Source organism: Buteo buteo, chromosome 7 (assembly GCF_964188355.1).
Source record: "Buteo buteo chromosome 7, bButBut1.hap1.1, whole genome shotgun sequence".
In the NCBI taxonomy this organism is placed as follows: Eukaryota; Metazoa; Chordata; class Aves; order Accipitriformes; family Accipitridae; genus Buteo; species Buteo buteo.
In genome coordinates, this window is record NC_134177.1 from 46270699 (window position 1) to 46294497 (window position 23799).

The 23799-nt window shown below is 36.6% G+C and overlaps 4 protein-coding genes across 12 annotated transcripts in view; 3 read left to right on the plus strand and 1 right to left on the minus strand.

The window, feature by feature from the left end:
• Positions 1–23799, minus strand: part of NF1 (neurofibromin 1) — a 102988-nt gene that overhangs the window by 19945 nt on the left and 59244 nt on the right. For 6 of the 9 annotated variants that reach the window (XM_075033036.1, XM_075033037.1, XM_075033035.1 and 3 more), the window contains 10 exons: positions 7960–8392; positions 7377–7717; positions 6430–6632; positions 5223–5416; positions 3504–3644; positions 2999–3278; positions 1615–1829; positions 1339–1400; positions 1098–1212; positions 138–239 (listed from right to left, as the gene is read on the minus strand). In XM_075033036.1, coding sequence (XP_074889137.1) covers positions 138–239; positions 1098–1212; positions 1339–1400; positions 1615–1829; positions 2999–3278; positions 3504–3644; positions 5223–5416; positions 6430–6632; positions 7377–7717; positions 7960–8392 — 2086 coding nt within the window. Of the gene's footprint in view, positions 1–137; positions 240–1097; positions 1213–1338; positions 1401–1614; positions 1830–2998; positions 3279–3503; positions 3645–5222; positions 5417–6429; positions 6633–7376; positions 7718–7959; positions 8393–23799 lie in introns of those variants that run through there. The other 3 variants (XM_075033040.1, XM_075033038.1, XM_075033043.1) reach the window with 3 other exon arrangements.
• Positions 9594–13509, plus strand: EVI2A (ecotropic viral integration site 2A). The gene is made up of 2 exons (XM_075033047.1): positions 9594–9788; positions 11894–13509. Exon 2 carries the CDS (start codon positions 11910–11912, stop codon positions 12672–12674), a length of 765 nt encoding a protein of 254 aa, XP_074889148.1. The 5' UTR covers positions 9594–9788; positions 11894–11909; the 3' UTR covers positions 12675–13509.
• EVI2B (ecotropic viral integration site 2B) lies at positions 15548–18969 on the plus strand. Its single transcript, XM_075033034.1, has 2 exons — positions 15548–15671; positions 16914–18969. The coding sequence occupies exon 2, from the start codon at positions 16945–16947 to the stop codon at positions 17842–17844; it is 900 nt and encodes a 299-aa protein (XP_074889135.1). The 5' UTR covers positions 15548–15671; positions 16914–16944; the 3' UTR covers positions 17845–18969.
• Positions 19640–22708, plus strand: OMG (oligodendrocyte myelin glycoprotein). The gene is made up of 2 exons (XM_075033033.1): positions 19640–20059; positions 20798–22708. The coding sequence occupies exon 2, from the start codon at positions 20804–20806 to the stop codon at positions 22121–22123; it is 1320 nt and encodes a 439-aa protein (XP_074889134.1). The 5' UTR covers positions 19640–20059; positions 20798–20803; the 3' UTR covers positions 22124–22708.

A 23799-nucleotide genomic window follows, 5' to 3' on the forward strand; every position in this document is an offset into this window, starting at 1 on the left:
CCGAGCATGAGTCATAGAAGTGAAGTGTGAACTTCACATTCCACAACACTCACTTATATTTTCAAGATTATACCCATAATTATAATTTTCATTTACAAAATACGTTCTCTCTTTACCCTAAAAATCCAGTAGTTTACCTTATTAAGAAGAGGCTGCAGCTTGGTGAGTGCTATAACTGTAGCTTCTATTAGAACTTGGCTATTGTAATTATCAGGGCCTTTTAAACAGCTCTCAAGTCCCTTTTTGTAAGGGGGGGGGAAAAAAAGAGTAATTAAAAATACAACCACAATTAGATTTTGCTTTGTAAAAAGAAGATCAAAGCTCTAAACAATAACTGTTGCTCTCAATTAGTTTGCAAAGCTTGAGCTCATTTTACATCAATTCTCAAGGACTTTTACAAATGGAGATTTACACAGAAGTGACATATGTATTGCTGAAAGCAACTGCACAATGTGTATTAAAAAAGTAAGGGTGCAGAACAGGGTAAAAGAATTAGAGAATAGCTCTTCTACATGTCAGATGCTGTCCAGTTAAAGTTCATGTCCATAAAACTCTAATAAAATGCTTAAAGAAGACATATTTGGCGCACTGTTTACTTGCTACGGAACGCAACCTTCTTTAGAAAATATGGAATGTCACTACCAAGTTAAGGCAGTCTGTTTCAAAGTTTTCTTATACAAATGTCCTGCTCTTTCTTGTATTTACTTATAACACATTAGATTATTAACTTCCTTTAAAAAAAGGAAGTTGTGAATTACATGCATGCAGCTAAATGCCATACGAGAAAAATTCTCATTTAAATACTGACTTCTGGATCAATCTCAGTGTCTCAAATTTTAAACTCAATATTGAAATCTACTGTTACTCTAGAAGTTGCAGCAGTGATGAAACTTATTGCCACCAAATTGATTTAAAATAAAAAGCTTGGCCTACAAAAACTGTATTTCCAATCAGATAGTTCTATATAAGAATATGCTTGAAAAAATATTTATCCTCAAATTACACTGAGTTCTATATTTGATGGGAAGATAAAGCTAAAAATAGCTAAAATAGCTATTGTGAGAGTCACAAAGGAAAACAGACATAGACCCATATACCTTGCTAAGAATTCGGATTATTTGTTTTATTTGTCCATGAGACACACGTTTACTTATACAGCCAAAGACAACAAGTGCTCTTGGCTGCAGGGATGGGTTATACTGGAATGCAAACCTGTGAAGAAACAGAGTACACTATATTAAACAAATACACAACAAACAGGCTGTATAACAAAAAGCTGAGGATTCTAAGTGTACTACACAGGCATGCAGGGGTTATATTTTGAGATCTATGACATACTTTTGAGCTAGTTCAGTCCACTGGTCCAGCCACTTGCATGTTGGAATATCCCTCATACAAGCCTAAAAAGAATTATATTGTTTGAATACATGTAACATTAAGAAAAAGTATTTTTAAATTTCAGAACATGCAGTTAGTTTAGTTCTCAGAAGTCAGCTACTTAACTATTTATTACCACATCATGGGAGGTACATCTTACTACACTGCTTGCCTGTAGAAAGTGTAAGCAGTGCCATTTTCCCTTATGGATAATTTATTTTGTTTTGAACCACATACCTCCATGATCTCCAACAAAGCTTCAGTAACAGTTTCCAACGAAGTCAGTGCAAAAGTCTCCCTTTCATAGGAACCAGGTGAAAACGACCTGTCTCGATAGCTGGATCGGAATGCTATGACTGCGGCCGATTTCACTTTGCTGATTCCAAACAGCAAATAAAATTTGGGCAGAGAGAATTCAGTCAAGCTCAGCCTTAAAACTTGCTTGGTCTCCTCTGTTGAATAAATTTTTACATATTAGATTTAAACCACTGAAATTCAATCCATATTTTAAACACCCTGAGGCTCACCCTCCCATGAATACAAAAGTAGATAATCATCCTACATGTCACTTTGCACATTCTAATACGGTTTTCTTTGCTACTTCTCCCAGAGTATACCACAATGACTGTGGTCTGTTGCACAGACTGTTGAAATCAGTCACCAGGAAGATGCATTCTAAAAACAGGTAGAAAGAAACTTGTTTAAAGATGTGGTTCTGTGAGACTTCTCCTCACATTGATTGAGCAAATGGACACCTGGAGAGTTCCTGCTCTGAAATACCAACAGTACTGTAAGTTCAAACTGCAATCAAATTCTGCTTTTGGCTCTGGCACTAAAATGAAGAAAGCCACTTAAACCAGAAGAAAATAACAGCCCTGCTCCTACCACTGAATATTTTTACATTTCTGAACTTTCAGTTCATTTCACACCGTACTTCAAATTCATTGTTTAAACAGGAAGGCTTGCCCTTCTCTCTGTGCATCAAAGCAAAGCTTTTCTTTATACATATATACCTCTGTGTGTGTATTCACACTCTGTTGATATATATATAGAATGAGCTTTCAGATACTTAAAAAAAGACAAGATTACATAAAATTTTCATTTTTTTTCTGCACAAAACCTAGACTGATTTTATACTGTACTTCTGTGGTAAGAAGTGACAGCTACATATTTGCTAATACCAATTATTTTAGGACTGCTAAGATATAGCAGTATGCAAAATACCTGTTTTAGCAGTATAGTTTCACAATCCCCTTATGCAATTGATATTTTTGTTACCACATTATGCAACCATTCAAAAGATGCACATTAGTCAGTTTTAGCACAGACGTGTTTTCTCCTTTCTCTGCGTTACAGGAACTTACTGGTACTTTCTTCCCTTTTTTAAAAATCCGTTACACAAACAATTTACATTATGCACCTGCTCTAAACCAGATAGTAATTTTTTAATTCCATACTAATCTGTTGTAGGTCATATCCTCATTCTGATTTGTATGCAAGCTGAATTACAACACAGTATTTTCAAACTCTCAGAATAATTTAGAGAGAGAAAGACAACTCAAATATTTCTTAAACAAACTAAGGAACGATCAGCTTAATTGAAAATCTGTAAAAAACTTACCACTAAAGTGAAGCTGTGAACAAGTGCAAAGAGAGTGAATGATGTTGATAACGAGACCATGAGTGGAAGCTCTGAGAGAAAGGGGACCAGTGGCCACCAATAAAGTAACTACATGGAAGAGGTAGGGGAGATGTGCTGCCACATCCAGAGAATTGTTAAAGGAGAGCATCAGCATGTAACGTGCTAGAATAGCAATATCATCCCACATCAGGTGCTGTTCCAGTGTAGGAGTTGGAGACAGACAAGTCTTGTCGATTATTTTACACATCCTTCCAATCACCTGAAAAGAGAGCAACCATTTTGTTTTACTCAAAGAGCACAACTCAAAATTTCAGTAAAAACTATTACAGTTTAACACTGGAATTATTCTATTGCTTGGAACCTATTTTATCATGGTTTTTGCATTATTGCCTGTACTGAGTTACCAGAAAGCACCTCATTGTCACATTATTATATAAGCTGAAATTACTATATAAAAGGATATCAAGGCAAAGAGGGAACTCACTTTGCTTGAAACCAATTTTACATTTCCAGAAGCAAGCGCTACAGCTGTGTCTGCCATAACCTCAGCTTTTATGGATCCTAAGCCCCCTGTGGCACTAGTTTTGATGAAACTGTCCAGCACTACATCAAGGAGATCTGTTATCTGTTAGAGGAAAAAAAACCTTTTTATCAGTCAGATTAACTTTATTTTCCACAGTAAACCGCCTTTTAAATCAGCAAACATTCATTTATTTAGTTGAAGATTCAAAACTACCATAAATTAAAGCATCAGTTTTAGTGATTTGTTACCCTTTTGGAAAAAAGCATAATGTAAATTTTAGAAGTGTAAAGCTGAATTCCATCAGGTTTTATTCCAGATCAAAGTGTTTCAGAACTGTGGAGAAACTATAATTTAGTTTGTATTATTTTTATTTTATTTTCCGTTTTAAAGTATAATTATTCCTAAAATGCTGAACCTAATAAGAAGAAACTGCATTTGAAGTGGAGGAAAAAACATACTTCCAAGAAAATAAGCAAGATCTCATCTGTCAAAGATTTTGTTTAGAGCACCAGCCATGCGTGAATACGGCTACGAGTAAAACAAGTTTCTTCTCATGTTTAAAAAAAAAAAAGAAAAAAACCCACAACACAAAACAAACCCAGACAATTAATATATGCAGGTAAGAATAAAATCTGTCCAAGTGCACAGACAACTTCAAATGTAACATGCAGGCTAAGATTCATGCTATTTCAGTGACAGTTCAAATTCAGCTCTCATTATATTATAAAAATTGGTTGCAATTCTGGGTCAACTAAGTCAATGATAAAATTTCCACCAACTGCAGTGGAATATTTAATTTTTTGTGTTCTCCATATTTACCTGTTAACAGACTTTCATACTGGACATAACAGTCATATTGCTCTCACTGCATTTTAAGCTTTCAAAATACATTGGGTTTTGTTTTGGAGTTTTGGTGTTTTTCTTTGCCAATTGTACCAAGCAAGAAAATGCATTCATGCATCTGTTTGACAGTTCTCCCACATTCTCCAAGAGTAGCTTTGTGATGCTGGGCTGCATCAGTTTGGATGACAGTTAAAAAAATAAAAATAGTATGACCACGAGGAAGTTGATACAAAGCTTGTGAGCAAGCCTGGTCATGGCAAGTAAAGCTGGTCTCATTTGTCTAGATGCCTCCTTCATGAATGGCATATATGACATCAGCTTTATTTTTTTCATTTTCTTTATTTAGCAGGGAGGATGAGGACAGAATTTGGCTAAGTGTTAAGCTAATGATCAACAGGAGGATTGATATTCTATTAATTGTAATCAAAACACATCTGTTTCAAAAGTGCAAACAGAAAAAGAAAAAAACCCAAACCCAACACTTCTTTCAATGCTATGTGCCTAATATACCTCTGAATGTTAGTACTTTGTTCTTTCCATTCAGTACCCACATGTTCAGGGGTCTTGATGAAACAATTACTACTAATACCAAAGACTTATTTCTCAATTCTCAGTGAGGGCCAGGAACACATTCCTAGAAGCCAGAGTTCATTAATGATTTTATGAAGTAATTTATAGAAAGGAAACTTCAGAAGAACTTGCACACTACTCTCCATACAGTTAGTATACTTAGGTCACATCAAAATGAATTTTATTTTTCTGCAGTAACATTTAAGTGGTTAAAAACTCTATAATCTGCTTATAAACGAATTGCAATAAATTATGCAGAATTTGTACCTGTCCAAGACTTCCCCATATCTTAGCTTGAATGGAAGGATACATCTGTTTTTCATTTATTGTCATTGTTATAAGCTTATCAAGAATAGCAGTGACTCGCTGGCGCTTAGCATCATCATTGTGTTTACAGAATCGGACCAGATTGGACAGCCAGGGAGTCATATACTCCAGACAAAGATGTTTCAGTTCAATACCTGAAATAAAAATTCACCTTGTAACACAGAATCAGCACTGGTCTCTATTGATGAGTAAGTCATTATTTGTGAGCACTTTTCCTTTCAATTTTGTTGTCTAAAATAATTACTATGAGAGGTGAGCAAATAATACTGGGCAAACAGACAAGCTTCAAAAAGAAACGTACTCTAATAATGACATCCAAGAAACATCTGTAGGAATCTGGTAAGGAGATGTTGACATTTTAATATCTTATTAAAAGATGCTACAAAGATGTGTACATTCAGTATTAGGTGAGACTACTTTTTAATTTTGAGAATGTATTCTAAACAGCTTCCAACAGTAAAGTCAAAGCTGTGTTATGCCTGGAAAAAAAGGATGACAAAAGTAGTGCAACAGAACCAGATGTACAATTAAGAGAGAGAATCAGTCTGAAAAGATTAATTTTGATATGACTAAAGAACCCTGTAACTCTTCCGTGCACGTATACTCTAGAGGTTAAACCTTCACTATCATGGACCTCAAATTTTTATTTTTGTTCTGCAATATCTCTACTTCTGCTGAATTAGTAACAGCCTGATAGACATCTATCTAAAATACTCACTGTACAAAACTATCAACAGTGATATGAAACAAATAATTTGTACTGTGATCTCTCTGAATGAACTTAATCCTCTAAACAAATGAAATGTCTAGTGAAACTTGTTTTAACATTAATTTTAAAGTTTAAAAGGCAGTTACTTTTTTTTTTTTTTTAAATCTACTTCATGAGAAAGGAAAGGGCACATTCAAATGTGAAAAGTAATGTTTTTGTTCCAACAGATGCCATTCCAGTTTGTGAAACTGCCTGGTTTCAGAGTATTACATAAATGAATAATCTTGAAAACAGCTACAACAGCTCTAAGAAGCATTTGCAATTTAAACTTACTGTGACTCAGTAACATGAGGAAGCTTAATTGACTTAGCTAGACAGCTACCAACGTAAATCTTCTCAAATTCATGGTTAGCATTAAGGAATACTAGTGTTACTTACTAGATTTGCTAAATCCAGAAATACACTCTTCCAAGAACTCTAAGGTAAGGTGTGGCTCGTTAGCTGCAAGAGTCTTACTAATAGATACAATAAATAGTGTGTTGTTGGCAGGAATACACAGACCTGAAGTTTCCAGTAACTGGCCCTCAATCTTTAAATTAAAGGTACAGGTTAAGGCACATAGAAGATTATAGGCAGCAGACCTGTAACAAAGCAAGCAACATGACTTGTAATAGTTTTCTTGTACATTTTAAAATATAGACATAACAGCAAGGCATCACAGTGGTAGTACTGATGTTTTAAGAATCAAATCAATACTGCTATATAAGAGATTACATTTAAAACCTGAACTTTTTCCCTGCACCAGTTAGGATTCAGAGACAAAAACATTTGTCTTGGAGAAATGAAAGAAATTACTCCTCCGCTTGCTTTAAACAATTTCTGATGAGGTTAAAGAGTATGCTTGAAGGACTTTGTACTGGACTCCTCAGAACAGCTTTCAGTTCCAGGAAATTCTAAATATTTCCATGTGCACCTGAGCTGCCAAGGGCCCCAGAGGCTGCCACTGAGCCAGCACCCAATCTGAGATAGTCCTTTCTGACAAGATTCAAGACCCCGCTCTAAGAGGTACAGCTCCCACATTGTTAAACAAGAAGTTCAACATGATGAAAATCAAATGTACCTAATAAACATGTATTGCAAAACAGAAGTATTTCTCCTTATAAAGAGAAATTAAGCTTCCCGCATGCCTTCAGTTACTCTGACAGTACGTATGCCTTTCTTCGCCTACAGAAAACCCAATCTTACTTTATATTAACAAGCACATTTTATGGAGCTGTGGTGAAAGAAAAATTGTTTTGTTCAAGAGACTTTTGCTAACACTAAGAAAACCTTGGAAAGAATTCACATTTTTTATCAAAGTTGATACTAATTTAAAAGATCTGTACCGCAAACTGGGGTCTGAGCTTCCCAGGTTGAGCAGCGCTATGTTCAGTAGTGTTCCAGGGACATCCTTAGGACGAATTTTAGTGTGCTGAGGGATGGAGTCTGGTTGTGACAGCTCCCACCGTGTCCGTATGTGAATGATGGACCTAACGATGGCTTCACACTCCTGATGCATGAAGGTGAGTGGTGTGCCTTGGTTGGCAATAGTTAAGGTAAACTGGTTCTCATCAACAAGACATATTTCCTCAATTTCAGAGGCATAGTATATATCATTTAAAAACACTGTTTGTCCCAGGACTCTTGTTCGTTCTGCTGATGTCACCTGCACAGCTGTTGACCCAACCTTCAAAAGAGAATAGAAAAATGGTTCAGCACCTATTGTTAAAAATACAAAGAGAGAGAGAAGTCTGACACTTCTGATTTTATAAAGATAAATGTATGAAATTTTATGCTGCCTAAAGAGGCATACTAATAAGTTGTGTTTTCTCCTCAAGACAGGAGAGGAAAATTAAGAGACAGTAAAATCACATTCAAATCCTTATAAAAATGTAACAATTCGCTAGGAACAGCATTAAAAGGACTTACTTTAATAGACACTTTGGTGTCTTTATGAGCCAGTTTGAGAGCATTGTGAAACACTTTCAAGTCCTCCTCCAAAGCCAAGGTAGCTGCTGGGAGTTTCTGCTGGTCGTGTTCGATGTGCTCTGCCAGTTTCCCTGGAGAGTCTATGAAAATAAGCCTTTTGCTTCCTTTCAAACCTGTCAAGAGCCTTTCATGGTATTTGGTGTATTCTCTGACCCAAGAGTTACAGTTATAAATAAAAACTGCTGAGACATTTTCATAAGCAAAGCCTGGAAAAACTACAAACCATTTAGAAAGAAAGTCTGTTTTAAAGCGGTTACTGGGGCCAGCATGTGTGAGGTCCACTACAATTTCATATGGCTTTGCATAGTATGGCTTCAGAGTTAGCAGTACATGATATATCAATAAATCTCCGTTGATCTGACCAGTCTTGAATCTGTAAGAAAACAAGACAGGCATTGTTGGGTTTGCATTTTAGATCCACATTACAAGCATTTGAGTGGTGTATTACACATACTATTACTACACTAAACCAGACCGATCTTTCACACAGTTCTAAAAATACCATTGATCCAAAGCAATGACACTGGACTGGCAGCTACAGCCTAAAGGCATCTATTACTATTCTGTCATAGCTCACACTCCAGCCAAGTTTAGTGCCCAGGATGATGAAGCTTGACTTGGGATTTAACTCAACTTCATTTTCAAGTGCCACGCAACCTACTACAGCCAAGCAACCTCCAGACAGGCAGGTTTACTCAACTACAAGAAAAAATAAAATCCATGCTGGAGAGCAACAGTGCATCAACTGGATCAAAACTGGATTACATGAAAAGAGGTCAGAGTTTGTTTAAAATTAAAAGTCCCTCAAACTAACTTTTTAACCTCCTTAGAGATACAAATTATAGCCATTTTTATATGTGGAAAAATACATTTATTTCAGAAGTCTTAATTAAGACTAATTAAGCATCCACATACCAACTTTCTGAGGATCTCAAATACATATTATTTGCTATATTCTGCAGTGCACTCTAATGCCTGGTTGAGTGTTTCTAAGGATGGTCAGTCCTCTGAGTAGTACAGAGGATTTGCCTACAAAATAACTCTTTCCAAAAAAACATTCAGATAATATATAAATATTAAGAACCTTTTGTTCTCTTCAACAATTCTCTGAACTTTATGAGATTGGACAGCACATCTGCCCAAACCAAGTCCCCAGAGCTAGCACAGCAGACAAAATTCTACTAGGAAGAATTAATTAAAAATCAAACTCAACAGTAGCTCATGAACATCTATGGTACTTTTAAATACCTATCACTGTTTCAAGCTAGCATTAACTCTTTCAAGGCAAACCAACAGGCTATGGAAAGAGCTAATAAATATTGCAAGCACATATGTAGTTTTAAGTGTATTGGGACACTGTTCTTGATAACATCTGAGGGAAACCACCTGAGCATAGGATAACTGAGGAGATAAATTTCATGAACTTAGAATATTTGTCTGCCAAGGATACTTTTTCCCCCTCATGTTACTTCCTGTTGTTCTGAGAGCTAATTTGGGCAGGTCGGTGTTTTTCCCCCTCTAACGTGTCATGGTATAGTTGTTACAAAAAGGAAGTGTGTCATCTCTGTGGTTTTAGTTCTCCACTTAGAGTAAACGACATATAATTTCAGTTACAGATTTGCTTAAAAAATACCAGCATTGTCTAAATCTACTTTCTTTACATTATTGGTCGTTTGCACCCTAAGAGCAAATATATGCACAAAGAAATCTTAGTGTTAAAGGACTAAATATCTGAAACACCAATTTTCTTTTGACTACATCTCGGCAAGGTAAGTACACATTTTCCTTCTCCTATTTTAAGTTCCACTTCAAAGTTTCTTAGATTTTCTAGAAAATTATATGCAAAAGTATTTTAAAAGAAGTTCAAATGACTCAAAAAGAGTAACAATCTGTACAAATATTATCTCCACCTGAATTAAGGAAGCTGATATAACTGTATTTTTAGTAATGTTAAAGGTTATTCACAATCAGACTCCAAAGAATTGACAGTGACAGTCGCTACTCATCTCTGTTGTTGCTCTTCAATGATCAGTTCCTTTCCTCTCATGATTTTAAGTGAAGCCCTTAACAACATCAGTTTGTTTATTTTTAAGAAAAGCACATCTGGTCTAGTATGCTACAATTAACACTGGACTTACTGTAGTCTTGGAGGGAGTGGGCAGAAAGAGAGTTGCAACTCTCCTACAGTAACATTAAATGTTGGAGTATATCTGTACTGGCAGATGTATCTCAGTTTTGCGTGTCATGCAGAAACTTTATGTGAAATGTTGTTTTGTTTCCAAAAAAAAGGCTTTGCTGTTTTTGCTTTTCTTCCTTTTTAAAGTAAGCTACAAGGCATCTTCCAGGCAACCTTTACCATATAAAGATAAAAATTCTACCTGAGCTGTAGTTGATTACTAAGGTGGTTTCTAATTCAAACTTAACAACAAAGATTCATCTCAGAATGGAGTCTAATTTTATGTTATGGGTGAACTGCAAAGTAAAAAAGGTACATTTATCTTTTGCTGCTCCTTTGTCATGTAAGGAGAGACACCCAGAGTTTGTTCCCTGGTTACATACCAGGCATATCAGTCCTTTCATTTTCCTGGAGGACTTCAGCAGTTCAACTGCCATTTGGGTTTTGCAAAATAGGCAAGTTCACCCCTCTGATTTTTGGGGGTGAATATATTAAGTTCTTTGGTAGGCATGCTAACTTTTGACTATGATAAAAATAAACCTTGTCTGGAATATTTCAAAATTACCTAGTCTTACAAACATACAGATATGCTTCATTACTTTTAAAGTAATAGCTTCAAGAACAAATGTATTTATAAAATATAGCACTGTTACTTTTGGTCATTCTCTACAGTATTTATATTTGAACCAAACATGGTTCTGTAACATTCAAAGGAAACATTTTGTTCTGCTCATAGAGACAGGTGAAAGTGAGACATTGGATGGGATAATAAGCCTTAAAACTCTGAACATGTCTGACACATGCAAACTGGACAAAGTAGCAGCAGTGAAGTGGTTCACTGCTTGTCTAATTTGTCACTGTTATTTTGAGATTGTTATCTTAGTATCAGACTAACCTAAAGAACGGTTTCCTGTCTGCCAGACAAATTCAACAGGTACAAATTTGAATACTAGAAAAAATGTGAAACAGAACATACTAATGGTAATATCATTTGCATAATTAACTCAAGCATTTTAAAGAAAATGTCACAATCTGTAGCATGTTTATGAGAAAAATTTGAGAAGTACATTTGTGATAAATAGCCTTTTGTATAATAAAGCAGAAAAATTAGAGAACAAAGATTTTCCTAGGCATTTATGAAATACTCCAGACAGCTGTGCTAAGAAACATAAACAATTAAAATAAGTTACTGATGTCACTTACAGGAACATTTTAGATTAAAGTTTTTCACTCAATCATCTTTACAGGCACGGTTACGTTTCCCACATTCCGGGGAATACAGGCGAGTAAGAAGCAGTAATCTGTAAACTTTACATGGGTTTCTCTTTTCACTGTGTAAAAGCAGAACTGATGAACTTAAAAGTTGTAATATGCCCAACTTTAAAGAGGAGGAACTACCACAGAGTCTGCCTCTACATCACTGAGTAGTTCGTAGGAAACACCTTCCTTTCTGCTCTATATTCTTTTTTAATCTTCATATATTTTCTATAAACCTCAAACTGTCAGAAATTTGGGACAACCTATTCTTTCAGAATACCAAGTGCTTGAACCCATCCTCCTATATCCACTAAAAACAGGGTCAAGTTACATATTTTTTTTCATCAGAAAGGCTGCTGTCTACTATTCCCTGAGAGGTCTGATTCAAACGTCTAAGAGCTAGCATTTACTAAACTAATACCATAATTTGTATTTTTGTAGGTGACCAAATAGGAAGATGAAGACAAAGAGACATAGTAAGCTACACTTTGCCTTCCCTGTCACAATAATCTTTTCTTTGTGTCTGCAAGCAAGTGCAAACCATACTGATTATCCTAGGGCTGTAAATGAAACCTGGAATCCTATCAGCCAAAACCTAAGCAGAAGCCAGAATATAATGGAAGCCAATACAAATTCTCCTCTGAGCACCAATTTCAGCACCAAAATGACTACTTCCAAAATGCAGACAAGTACCCTGCAATCCTTATCCTCCACAATGGCCCGAAATTCAACATCTTCCCCTGCTAGAAGTGCTGTTTCTGCCACTCTAGGACCCAGGAATACCAGCAAACCCAAGAGTACAATGACAAAAGAAACATGTGAATACAATAAGTCTCTTATACTGATTTGCTTCATTATAATAGCAGTACTTGTGCTTATCTGCACCTTCTTATTTCTGTCGACAGTCGTAATAGCAAACAAAATGTCATATCTCAAAAAAACTCAGCAAGGAAAACGTAGGCCCAGGAGCAATGGTGATATTCTGGCGACTAACAGTTTATGGCCAACTGCAGCAGGAACGTGGCAGAGGATGCCTAAGGAGACAACTGGAACTGACTCAATAATGCAAGACTTAATATCAGGGAGAGATGCTGCAATCCAAAGGAAAACCAAGGATGAAACTACTGAGAAACTCACTAAGGAAATAGATAATGAACAGGAAAACAAAGAACCATCAAAGTCACACAAACCCATTTTAACCAATTTTGTAGTTGAGATTTAATTCATACTCAGGTAAAAACTCATCTGTTGCCTTTATGTCATTAATATAAGGCAAAAAACTTAGCTTTCAAGTAACAACAAGAATTCTAACACAGGAAAACTAAATTCAGATCTTAAGGTTTTTCCTTTTATGATAGTAGGAATGCTATAGCAACTTGTAGATCTAGAAGGGAGTACGATTGTATTAAACAGCTTTCTATAGTGTCCAGACTGGTTTTACTCCTTTGACCAGAAATCATGGTGACGAGCTGAATGGGATAAAACAAAAGGACAGAAGTCTGCCCACTCTCGAGATCATTAGGGGGAAAAAAAGGAAAGGACTGTTAGTCTAATAAATATACCATGCCATAAGGTGCTACACAGGTATAACCAAGTTGCTTTTTTAAGAAAACCATAATTCAGTCACAACTTTGATGCAATTACTGAATCAGGAACTAGTCCCTCTCAAAATGCCCTTTCAGCTTTTTCCATCAAGAACTTCTTACAGCAGCTTAATTGCTTTCGAACCAGATAGAGATTTGAATCATATTTATTATGTTTCAACTTTGTGTATGAATATATGAAGTTTGTATTATATGTTAGAATATGAAACCGGTTTCAATTTGTTACCTCCAATAAACTAACAACATCAATTTTCAAATAACATGACTTCTGTGATACTATTTCTCTAACTCAAACTATTACAAAAAATATTACACAAGGCATTTTGGAATATTCTATTCCTATAACATTTGCTGAAGGTCAGTAAAGGTCTTCTCTGACGGCTAGCTGTGATTTCTTGCATCATGGAAACACACTGCACTTTGTCCTAATACAACCAATTAGAACATGCCAGAAATTTCTTCCAAACCACCAAAACTTTTAGCTTCTTTATTCTCATATAGACCTGATTTTCCCATATTTCTGAGGAGATGTCTGTGTCTGGTCTCACTACAGCAGAGCTTTGTTATTTTAAGGAAACACGAGAAGCTTTTCACAGGCTACTTCTTGGGTGGAAGATGATCTGTTGCACCATGGTTACAAGTGCTAAACTGCATAATGGCAAAGCTCTAAACATCCTGTGCATCTGTAATAAATATTTTTGACACAAGAGATGGTTGTATGAGTTTGAAAGAACCAGGACATGACTGAATCCCCAATTCATATTCCATTACATCACCCATAAACTTTGCTGAAAGGGCAAGTAAAGAAGCAACAGAGAAGCAAGACAACAGTATCGTGGAAGCCAAGAGTGCAAGAGCTAAAATAATGCAACTGCCCATATCAAAGGTGGTTTGTGTAGTAAGGAAGATAAAGTTGGAAAGAGTTTGCAAGCTTAGCCCAGAACTGGGAGTCATTAGTAAAAAGAAAATACAGGGCAAATTCCAATGAATCTGCCATAAACCACATATTCAGACCTTAGCGCTCAAAGGGATGAGGCACAACACACAAGTAGAATGGGAGGACAAGGAATTATGTCAGGCATTTCTAAAACATGAGGAGAAAGGCGAGAAAGTAAGGGCAAACTGTGACAGACAAACCAGTGATGACAACCTAGTACTTAGGAGATGAACTGAGAACATCTGACATTGGTGACAGAGAGCTGAAGGGCAGGCTTGGGGGATGCTGCATTGCGGTTACCTCTTCCATCCCCAAAATGACCACAAGCACAGGAGGCAACAGCAGTGGCTGCACAAGCACTAAAAAAAAGAATCTGAGGCGGCAAATGTGAGAATCTAACCTGGTATAAAACTGCTCACAGCTAGGAAGGTAACAGAACTAAAACAGGAAAATGAATCTCTAAGAGCTAGCCACTCTGCATACAGGACCATAGTAAATTGTTAGCAGGCAGCAGATTAAAGGGGTAAACCAGCAGTGTCATGAAAAAAGCAGGCAAAAAAGGAAAGAACCAGGATCGTATCAGTGGAAGGAAGGAAAAACAGGAAGGAAAAAGAACTGCCAGTGAGGTGGGAACTGTGGCAAAAGAAAGGTGGAGATTATGAGGGTTGAAAAGAATGGGGATGAGATAAAGGAATCAGACAAGGAATGAGGAGGTATAGTGTGAGTATGGGACCAGGATTTGTGTTTGCTGCAGGAGCAGGAAGAGTCTGAAAAAGAAAACTCATGCAATCAGAAGAGAGGCACAACAGGAAAAGCAGGAGGAGACAAAAAGCTGCAGAAGGATCTGGCAGTAGCTACTTGGCACACTGGCAGAACACACTTGCAAAATGCCGTGAGGACATATTTGTGCATGTTTCTTTTTGCCAGGCAGCCTTTCTAGGCAAAAATGCTCAGGGAGGCAAAAGAAAGTAGTTTGGGTTACACTAAACGGTATGGACAAAGACAGACAGTGGGAGAACAGCTGCTCAGAGAGCACAGCCCTCCATTAATGATGGTAGCAGGTACCAAAGTCATCCAGACAGAATAATAACATGGGAGGGGCAGGAGAAGGGTGAAATCTGTAGTTATCTGCCTTTTAATGCAACTGCACAAATGAAGATGCGAAAGCAAGCCAGCATCCTGTGATCAGATAGCTTTCTATGACTCACTGTAATGAACCTAAGGTTGATTTTCCACTAATAGTCATGACAGTGCACCAAACCCACCACTGAAATTAAATCAGTAAGATCCAAATCCAATCCAAACTTGCATAATTTTTGACTCGCACAGAAGTAACTGTAACTATTTTCAACAAAGACAGGCAAACAAGTATTTATGAATTTCTACATAATAGGCACATACTGGGCAAAAGCCACAAAATTTGAGTTCTAGAAAAATGGCAGAGCTGAAAAGTTTGCTCATAAAGCATGCAAACTCCGAGATAGGGCTCTTAGTAATCTCCCCACTCTTGACACTTCCTGCAGCAAGTGTTGGTAAACTTCCTCCTCAGCTGCAGAAACCTACTTCAACATGAAATGAGCCATTTTAAGCTGCTTGACTTTCAGCACACGGTCTGTCTTCCTAAGGCTTCAAACAAAAAAGTAAGACGATGCTTGCCTGATAGAAGATAAATGTGCAGGTAAGAATCAACTTCAAGATGGAAAAAGCTTAATATTTGTATTATTTGGTTTGAAATGGAACTGCACTGTGTACAGCACTGTGTATGTCCTGACTTCAGGATGTATTCAAAGCTCTTGTTGAATGTCTGTATCTTAAAAGTATTAGGGTTTCAAACACATGTTGTTTGATGTTGTTACTATGAACTATCATGAACTTTACATGTAAGTATTATTTAACTATATTTTGAGAAGAGCAGAATAAAAATTAAATTGAATCATTTTTAACTGTTATAAACCTTACAGAGTTCAGATCAAAATGTTCTCAAGAAGCATTAATTTATTACTCATATGTGTTTAGACTGTTGCATCTGAAATTTAATTTTGCATATTTGTAAACCCACAAAGATGTATGCATATTAATTTCCCAGAAACAGCTTCATATGACTAGCATTACAGTAACTAATAAATGAGCTCAAATTGCATGAAAGTAACTTCAGATTAAAAAAACCACTATGTAGTGGATGTATTTTATATGATTTATTTCATACGGAGACATTCAGAGACCTGAACTCTAAACAGTACAGGGAAAAAAAGGTATTTGTTTCATGCCAACAACTTAACATTAACACAATCTCCTCCATCACAAAAAGCGTTCCGCATGCCTGAATATATTTATAAAAACAGTTTAACATTAAAGTGCTGTTCCATTACAGCATCAGTATTTGGAAACTTCTTAAAAATTAATATGCTCTACCCTTAACTGCTGAAGAGAGGCAAGAACAGGAAATAAAAGTTTAAGAGAACTGTAAAGACCCTTTAAACTTAGGTCTCAGCTTATATCCATCAAAACAAGACAATTTTCTTCACCCGCGACAATCATGTTGTTAATACTGCTGAAGTGTTTCGTATTTTGTTCCAGGTCCATAACCATTTACCTGATTGATAAATGTTATTTTGAAACACTGTTAGGGCTTCTCTGCTGATGCCTTTTTCTGATAAGGTGAAAAAAGGTAATAATCAAGACATTCCCTTCAGAAAAGTCACTTAATTAGAATGATCAATAATGTTGAAAATCTGCTTGCTGTTGTCAAGTCAGTGACAAACCTGCTTTGCAAAGGGGAACAGGCATGAAATTTTAAACATTGGGTCTAATATTATTTTCACTCCTATAGTATTAACAAAGTTGTCTGGTGTCAGTAAAGCATAACAATACAACAAACACAATTTTCAAGTTAATATGTTCTGTTTCATTCCTGCTATAGGAGAGGACATATTTAAAGAGGCTGCAGGAAAATGGCCAGCAACCAAGTAATACTGGTTCTCTTCTATGGAGAAATATGGAAATCACTTTCTACAGCAATACCCCAAAACATTTCCATGAATAAAAGAAATGCATATACCAGTATCACGAACCCAGCAGAAGACAAAGCTCCTCTACATCAGTTGCAAGCAACTGGACCCAGTTTACACAAATCTGGAAGAGCACTGACTGTTGCGACACCACATCAGTTCCCTAAAGCACATGCAGAACCTAGTGATGGAAGCTGGATAGCAGCACTGATAATTGGTATCATTTTGGTTAGTATGATAATGGCTATTATTTTAATTCTTCTGTGGAAGTGCTGCAAGAAGCCAGTTCTAGTGGATTCAAATTGGGCAGGTCGTTCTCCATTTGCAGATGGAGACGTACCAGATGCCTTTATGGACTCTGACCAGACTACCAAACGTTCATCAGTTTTATTTATGTTGCCTTGGAAATTGAAGCAAGACTCAAGCTTACAGCAGGATCCCACTGCATCAGAGAAACCATCCCACTGCACTACCAGTAATGAAAACAGGCAATTGCCTCCACCAGCGAAAGCCTGCTCTGTAGCCGGTATTTCAGTTTCCAACACGGATGTGTCTCCAGCTCCCACCTCAGCAGCAGCAAGCTGTGCACCCGACTCCGGTCCTCACCCAGCGGCATCACCCGGATCGCCCGACCTGCCACCTCCACCTGACTGGCTCAGGGAACCAAGGGAGGATCACAGTTCGGATCTCGGCCAGCACCAGGAGTTTCACTCAGAAACAGAGGAACAATTTCCCCCACCACCCGAGTTAAATACTCAAGAGAGCCAGGAACCACTGCCCCAGCCAGAACACCCTTTGCAGACTGCCAAAGCTGATTTCCAGCATACTTCAGATTTTTCTTAAATGAAGTATTCTTCAAATAACTGAAAAAAGGGGGAAGTTGACGCAGGCAAGAACAGTGAGACCACAGCATGGGCATTTCCCCTGTGTTTCTTAACTTCAGCTTTCACAAAAGGCAACAACTTGCTTCTGCCTGAAGGAAATCATTACAAAATACAATACAGATTGTGCCCACTAATTATTTGTAACTAGTGATTCCAGATTTTGGAGATTACAGAAAACAGAGTATGCACACCTTTGTGTGCCAGTATATACATACATGTAACTACACATAAACACTGAGCTTTCAAGAAACAGTACAGCTTTAGAGGGACTCAGAGCTTCTAAAAATTGTTTGTTCTACTAGGTTGTATAAGTGAATGCAATGAATTCAAGTTCATTTTAATAAAGCTTTCTAATTCAAAGATGTTTTGGTCACTTAAAGCACAACTGAATATTTGCTTAGATACAAACCTCTGAATTCAAAACAAAGTCTAAAGGCCTCGACATGCATACATATCAACATTAATTCAAAGACCCGTTTTCTGTATATGACTGGGCAACAGCTTGGTAACAATGGATTACAGGTACCTGAAACAAATCCTCCTAACAGCCATCAGTTGTTCTTTACTAATAGCAATGAGATTTCCTTTAGATGAAGTATTGCCAACAAGTTCACTGGTATAAAACCTCCAGTGCCTTCACACTATTGTTTGGTAAAGCAGAGAACAGTGTGAGTAAACAGTTAATATAGTGGTCACTAAAAAGCTGAAATGGCTCCAAACACTTGAAGAACAAGTACAAAAAAGCTTTCTTTTACCTAGATACTTTGGATTTTTACGGATAAAACAGAAACAGTTTGCAGAACACCCAGGCAAATGATTAGCAGAATTAGTTGTGCGCATTCACTAACTTCTTCCTCTGAAGCAGTATTTTCAAAATGCCCTCAATATTATTAATATAAACTTTAAAAACATACTTAATGTTGTGTGGGTGCCAGATTCCTCTTAACACAAGGTGTCTGTTTCACATGTTCCTTTCTGGGCCCTGAGTACAAGTGTCTAAAGAGTACTGTCCTGTCTAAAGAAAAAAATGCATTTTGATAAGCTAACTTTTTAGTGGGAAGTAGGAGGGAGGTCTTAGAGGCAAATTGATTTCCCTTTTTTTTTTTTAACCCATACTGAATGTTTAGATTTATAGAAAGAAGCTGCTAGATGCTGAAGCTAGCTTTCCATGACATGTCTGCAAAACGGCAAAGAGTTTGTAGTTTTGAGTTTGCTTGGGGAGAGAATGTATCTGTGGATGTTGCACAGAGCACGTTAGCACATATTATAACAATAAACTTCAAAATCCCACTAAAAATTAAAGTAATAAGTTATGCAAATGCAATTCTAGGCTGCTGTGCATACAATGGACGTAGGAAAAGATATTTACAATTTTTTCTTACTCTTCATATAAGCTATATGACTGTGTATGCCTTAAGAACAACATTCCAATTACGCAAAGATTTTTTTAAGGCTTGTTGCGTTATACCATGTTAAAATTAACAGCATTATAAACTATATCCACTCTTACCATATTGTTTTGAGAAATTCAGATAAAGATTACCTATAGAAATCTGTAAAATCCTACAAGCTGAGCTATATTATACCTGACAATATAGTGATAGCCTGATCTGAGGAGTAGAAAACTGAGTATTTTAAAATGATGAAAAGATATTCTGGCAGCATAGCTTAAAGAAGCTTAAGATAGGAAGCCTAAATTAACATTAACCTTTATTACAGGAGGAGAGGTTAACCTAAGGTAAAAAAGAACACAACTTAACATGACTTTTTAAATAGGAACATTTAAATGGAATCACAGCTTAAGCTAAAATAGCCTACAGAAATTTCATTCGGTACTGTTTATGTAGGCAATCTTACATGTTATGTTTTGAGGCATTAACATAGCATCAAATATAGAAACGGAGAAGTTAACTAATTCAAATTATAACAACCAACTATTTTATTGAATATGCTCGCTTCGCAATAAATTTGAGTCAGCACCAACGACAGCTCTGCAGTCCTCCAATGTAGTGCAGATCAGGTGGTTGCAGAGCCCCAGCTAGCAGCAATACGATGCAGCTGAAGAGGCAAGCACAATCCACAGACAGCAACTGTAGCTACTCTCTAGAACAAGACGACCTCTAAGCTTAAATCTTTCACAGAAACGATGTGCTGATATTGCAGAAGAGATTACGGTAAGTTTGTTTTTTGTTTTTAATCACAAAAACCTACTACAACAATAAAGACAGAAATAAGAAAGAAATTATTAGCTGATGACAGATGCTTGCACCAGAAATTTGCTGCAGTGTCAGAGATTTCTTACTAACATTAATCCAGCTTTCAAACATGTGTTAGCAGCTTTGAGAATGTAATTAACACTATAATAAGGAAAAATAATAATGTGCATGATAGCATGAACATGGAATTTGGGGTTCAAACTAAATTCCTAACAGTTTAAGATGTATTTTAACCAATTCTACTTAAGCAAATAGCATGCATGTATGGGGGGGGACTGCTACATTACTGCAGAGATTTGTAAAGCAGATCCAGTTGACAGCCATTTTTTCATCCTGTATAAAAGAACACATTATTCCAAACATAATATAGGCTTGAAATCACTAAAAACAAGAAGCAGACATTGTATAACATTTGGAAGAGACTTGCATTTTCGGAAGAAAGCCCTCATTTGAGCTTGAGGGGGAAAGGGAGATGAAAAAACAAGTCTCATTCTGCCAGACAACATGACAGTCTATGAAGGGATGCTTTGTAAAGTCTCTCTTGAACAATTCTAAAAAGGACCATGCCACAAAGGGGTTTATTGATATTTTTACTTAATTTCTCCTGCAAGTGGCCATTGCAAAGACAACCCTTATAAAGAAATAAAATATATTACATGGATTTAAAGGGTGTCATTTTGGTATATTTGTTTTCAGGCAACAATGGAATACCAGATATTGAATACATCTACCTGTCTGCTGGTCCTTCTGTTTTTCATACCCACTGTTTTGGGTATCTGTCCTTCTAACTGTACATGCTCAGGAAACAACAGGAATGTGGACTGTTCAGGCAGAAACTTAACTATACTGCCACATGGACTTCAAGACAACATTACATATTTAAATCTGTCCTTTAACCAGTTTGTAGATCTCGATCATCAGCTAACGAGATTCACCAATTTGAGGACCCTTGATATTTCAAATAATTGGCTCAAGAATGTTCCTGCTCATCTGCCCAAGTCCTTATGGGAATTATATGCCATAAACAACAACATTAAAGTTCTTCAGAAACTTGATACAGCTTACCAGTGGAATCTTAAAGTGCTCGATGTTTCCAGGAATATGGTGGAAAGAGCTGTTCTGATCAACAACACACTGAGCAGTCTCAAGTTTCTCAATCTCAGTAGCAACAAACTTTGGACAGTTCCAACCAATATGCCCTACAACATAGAGACGGTGGATCTATCCAATAACTTCTTGTCCCAGATACTTCCAGGAACACTGGTGAGACTACAACACCTTACAAGCCTCTATCTGCACAACAACAAGTTCACATACATTCCCGACAAAGCTTTTGACCAGCTCCTTCAGCTGCAAGTGGTAACACTATACAACAACCCATGGTCCTGCAGTGACAAACAAAATATCCCCTATTTGCTTAAATGGGTGCAGGGAACTGCTGCCAGTGTTATAGGGGCTCCCTGTGCTAATCAATCTCTGCTTTGGATGGATGCCACACCAACTTCAGCAGCTCCCACAGTTATAGACTCTAGCCTCATGATTAAAGGAATGAAGGCAGCAGACAAAGCTACTTCTCCAGTGGCAACAGAACCGACCAAAATGACAAAAATGCATAAACAATTTAAAGCTAAGGAAGTTACTACCTTGGCAACCTTAAGCCAAACTGTAGTGTATACGAGCACAGACCGACCACTACTCCTCTACCCAGAAGATCTGACAACTAGGAAGGTTAGTTCTCAAGAAGCAGCAGCCACACACACAGTGTACATCAAAGATTCAACCGAGGTGAACTCAAGCCTGACTCGTTCAACAGGATCAGCCACTACTCCTATGACTTTAAGCATCACCAGTGGAATGCCAACAAACTACTCCAAAATGCCTCAAAGCACAACTGCTACCTTAAGGAAAGAGGAATCCACTACAAATAATTTGAATACTCATGTGCCCTCCAAAGCAAGTATCTGTGACATGTATTTGTTTTATGTTGTAATGCTTAATGCAGTGGCAATGTTTATTGGCTAAGGGCTTGTACCTTGTGAAAATTATTGAGTTTATTCCTGTGATACATAGCTGGAGTTAAGACATCCAGTTGAAATAATGAACCAACATACAAGAAATTCAAAGTTCTGACTCTGATCTAAAGAAAATAACAGTTCTTAATTAAAGAAGTGCACACTAATGTCTTGATACTAAGCTGCTACTTATTTTAATATGTCTTAATTGAGTAAAACTAACCTTGATTTTGTTTTTTAAAATGTGCTTATTTTGTATTTAAATTTTTAATTTTACTTGCACAGAATAAAACATCAGGAATTTTAAGTACTGATTTTATGTATAATTTTGTCATTAAACAACTGGAAAAAAATAGAAGGCCTGTATCATATCTGCATTGTCTTGCTTGACTTGCCAGTGAGCAATTCTTGTAATATAGCAGCACAGATTCCTTGTAAGTTATGACGACATGCAAAAGGAAGGGAAAAAAATAAAGGAACTAAACCTAGCTGTTTCACTAATCAGAAGTTATTCCTGAGAAAAATTGCTAGCATGTGTATCTATGTTTGCTTCATATGTATTAGGATATTTTATATATGAAGAACAACAGTTTTGAATTTAAGAATTAAATATGACAATGCCATGATGTCTACTAAGAGGGTGTAAACTGAGAAGGCAACATGGTCCAACTTCAGCATGGGAAAAGTGGTAGGGGCTGATATCTCTTTTTGCTCTGTCTTGACTTAGAGATTGCAGGCAAGTTATTTCTCACTCCATATTAAAAAAAAAAAAAGATAAAAGTAGAGGAAAACAAAAGATGTTCAATGCCATGACACTCTCCAACAACGAGGAGTTAGCTACACAAATATAATGAAAGGGAACTCCTTATTTCAAGTGACATCCAAAAATCTGTAATGTTAATACATTATGCTCAAAAGAATATTGCAAATCAGCCAGAATGTATCAAACTACTACTTTTTGATCAGTAAAATGAAATACCAGCCAATCTCTAAGGCCAGTTATGTAACAAATCAATTAAGCAATCAGTTGTCAAGCTGTCATTGAAACAGTCCTTGAATCTTGTGACTTAAAAAAAAAATTAATTCAGTCCATGGCATTGAACATGCCCAAATCCTTGCTTTATAAGGATGAGCATGAATGCTATTCTCCTTGACACCTGCACCATCAGTGAGTAGAAATAGTTGCACGCATGGTTCTGTCCACTCTAGGAAAATAATTTAAATTATGTGGCAAAGGTACTTGATATACTACAGATGAAGTTTTGCAAACAGCATGAAATGAAAACTGAAGAACAAGTTCATTGAAAAAGTATTATTCACTTAATATTACAAATCTTTATACAATGTTTTCCATTCATTTCAGGCCATTTAATTTCCAGCTATTGTAGCATGAAGGTGCTGCAAAACCCAGAAAACCTCACTACTGAGACTGGAGTCCTCTACCTATTTCTCCTAGGTGTCAATGAGGGCTGTAGACCATTTACAACCACTGGTATCCGAGAAATCACAACTTTGCAATTGTGAACAGTATTTCTATAACCAGAAATGTGTTTTAATTTCTAACAGTAAATGTTACACAATGAATTTGTACAGTTATTTCATTGGCATTTAAGTAAAAATAAAGTTACGTTTGTATTGAACTGAATTAGTGACGGTGCTTCTTTTCAAATAAGCATAGTAATAACA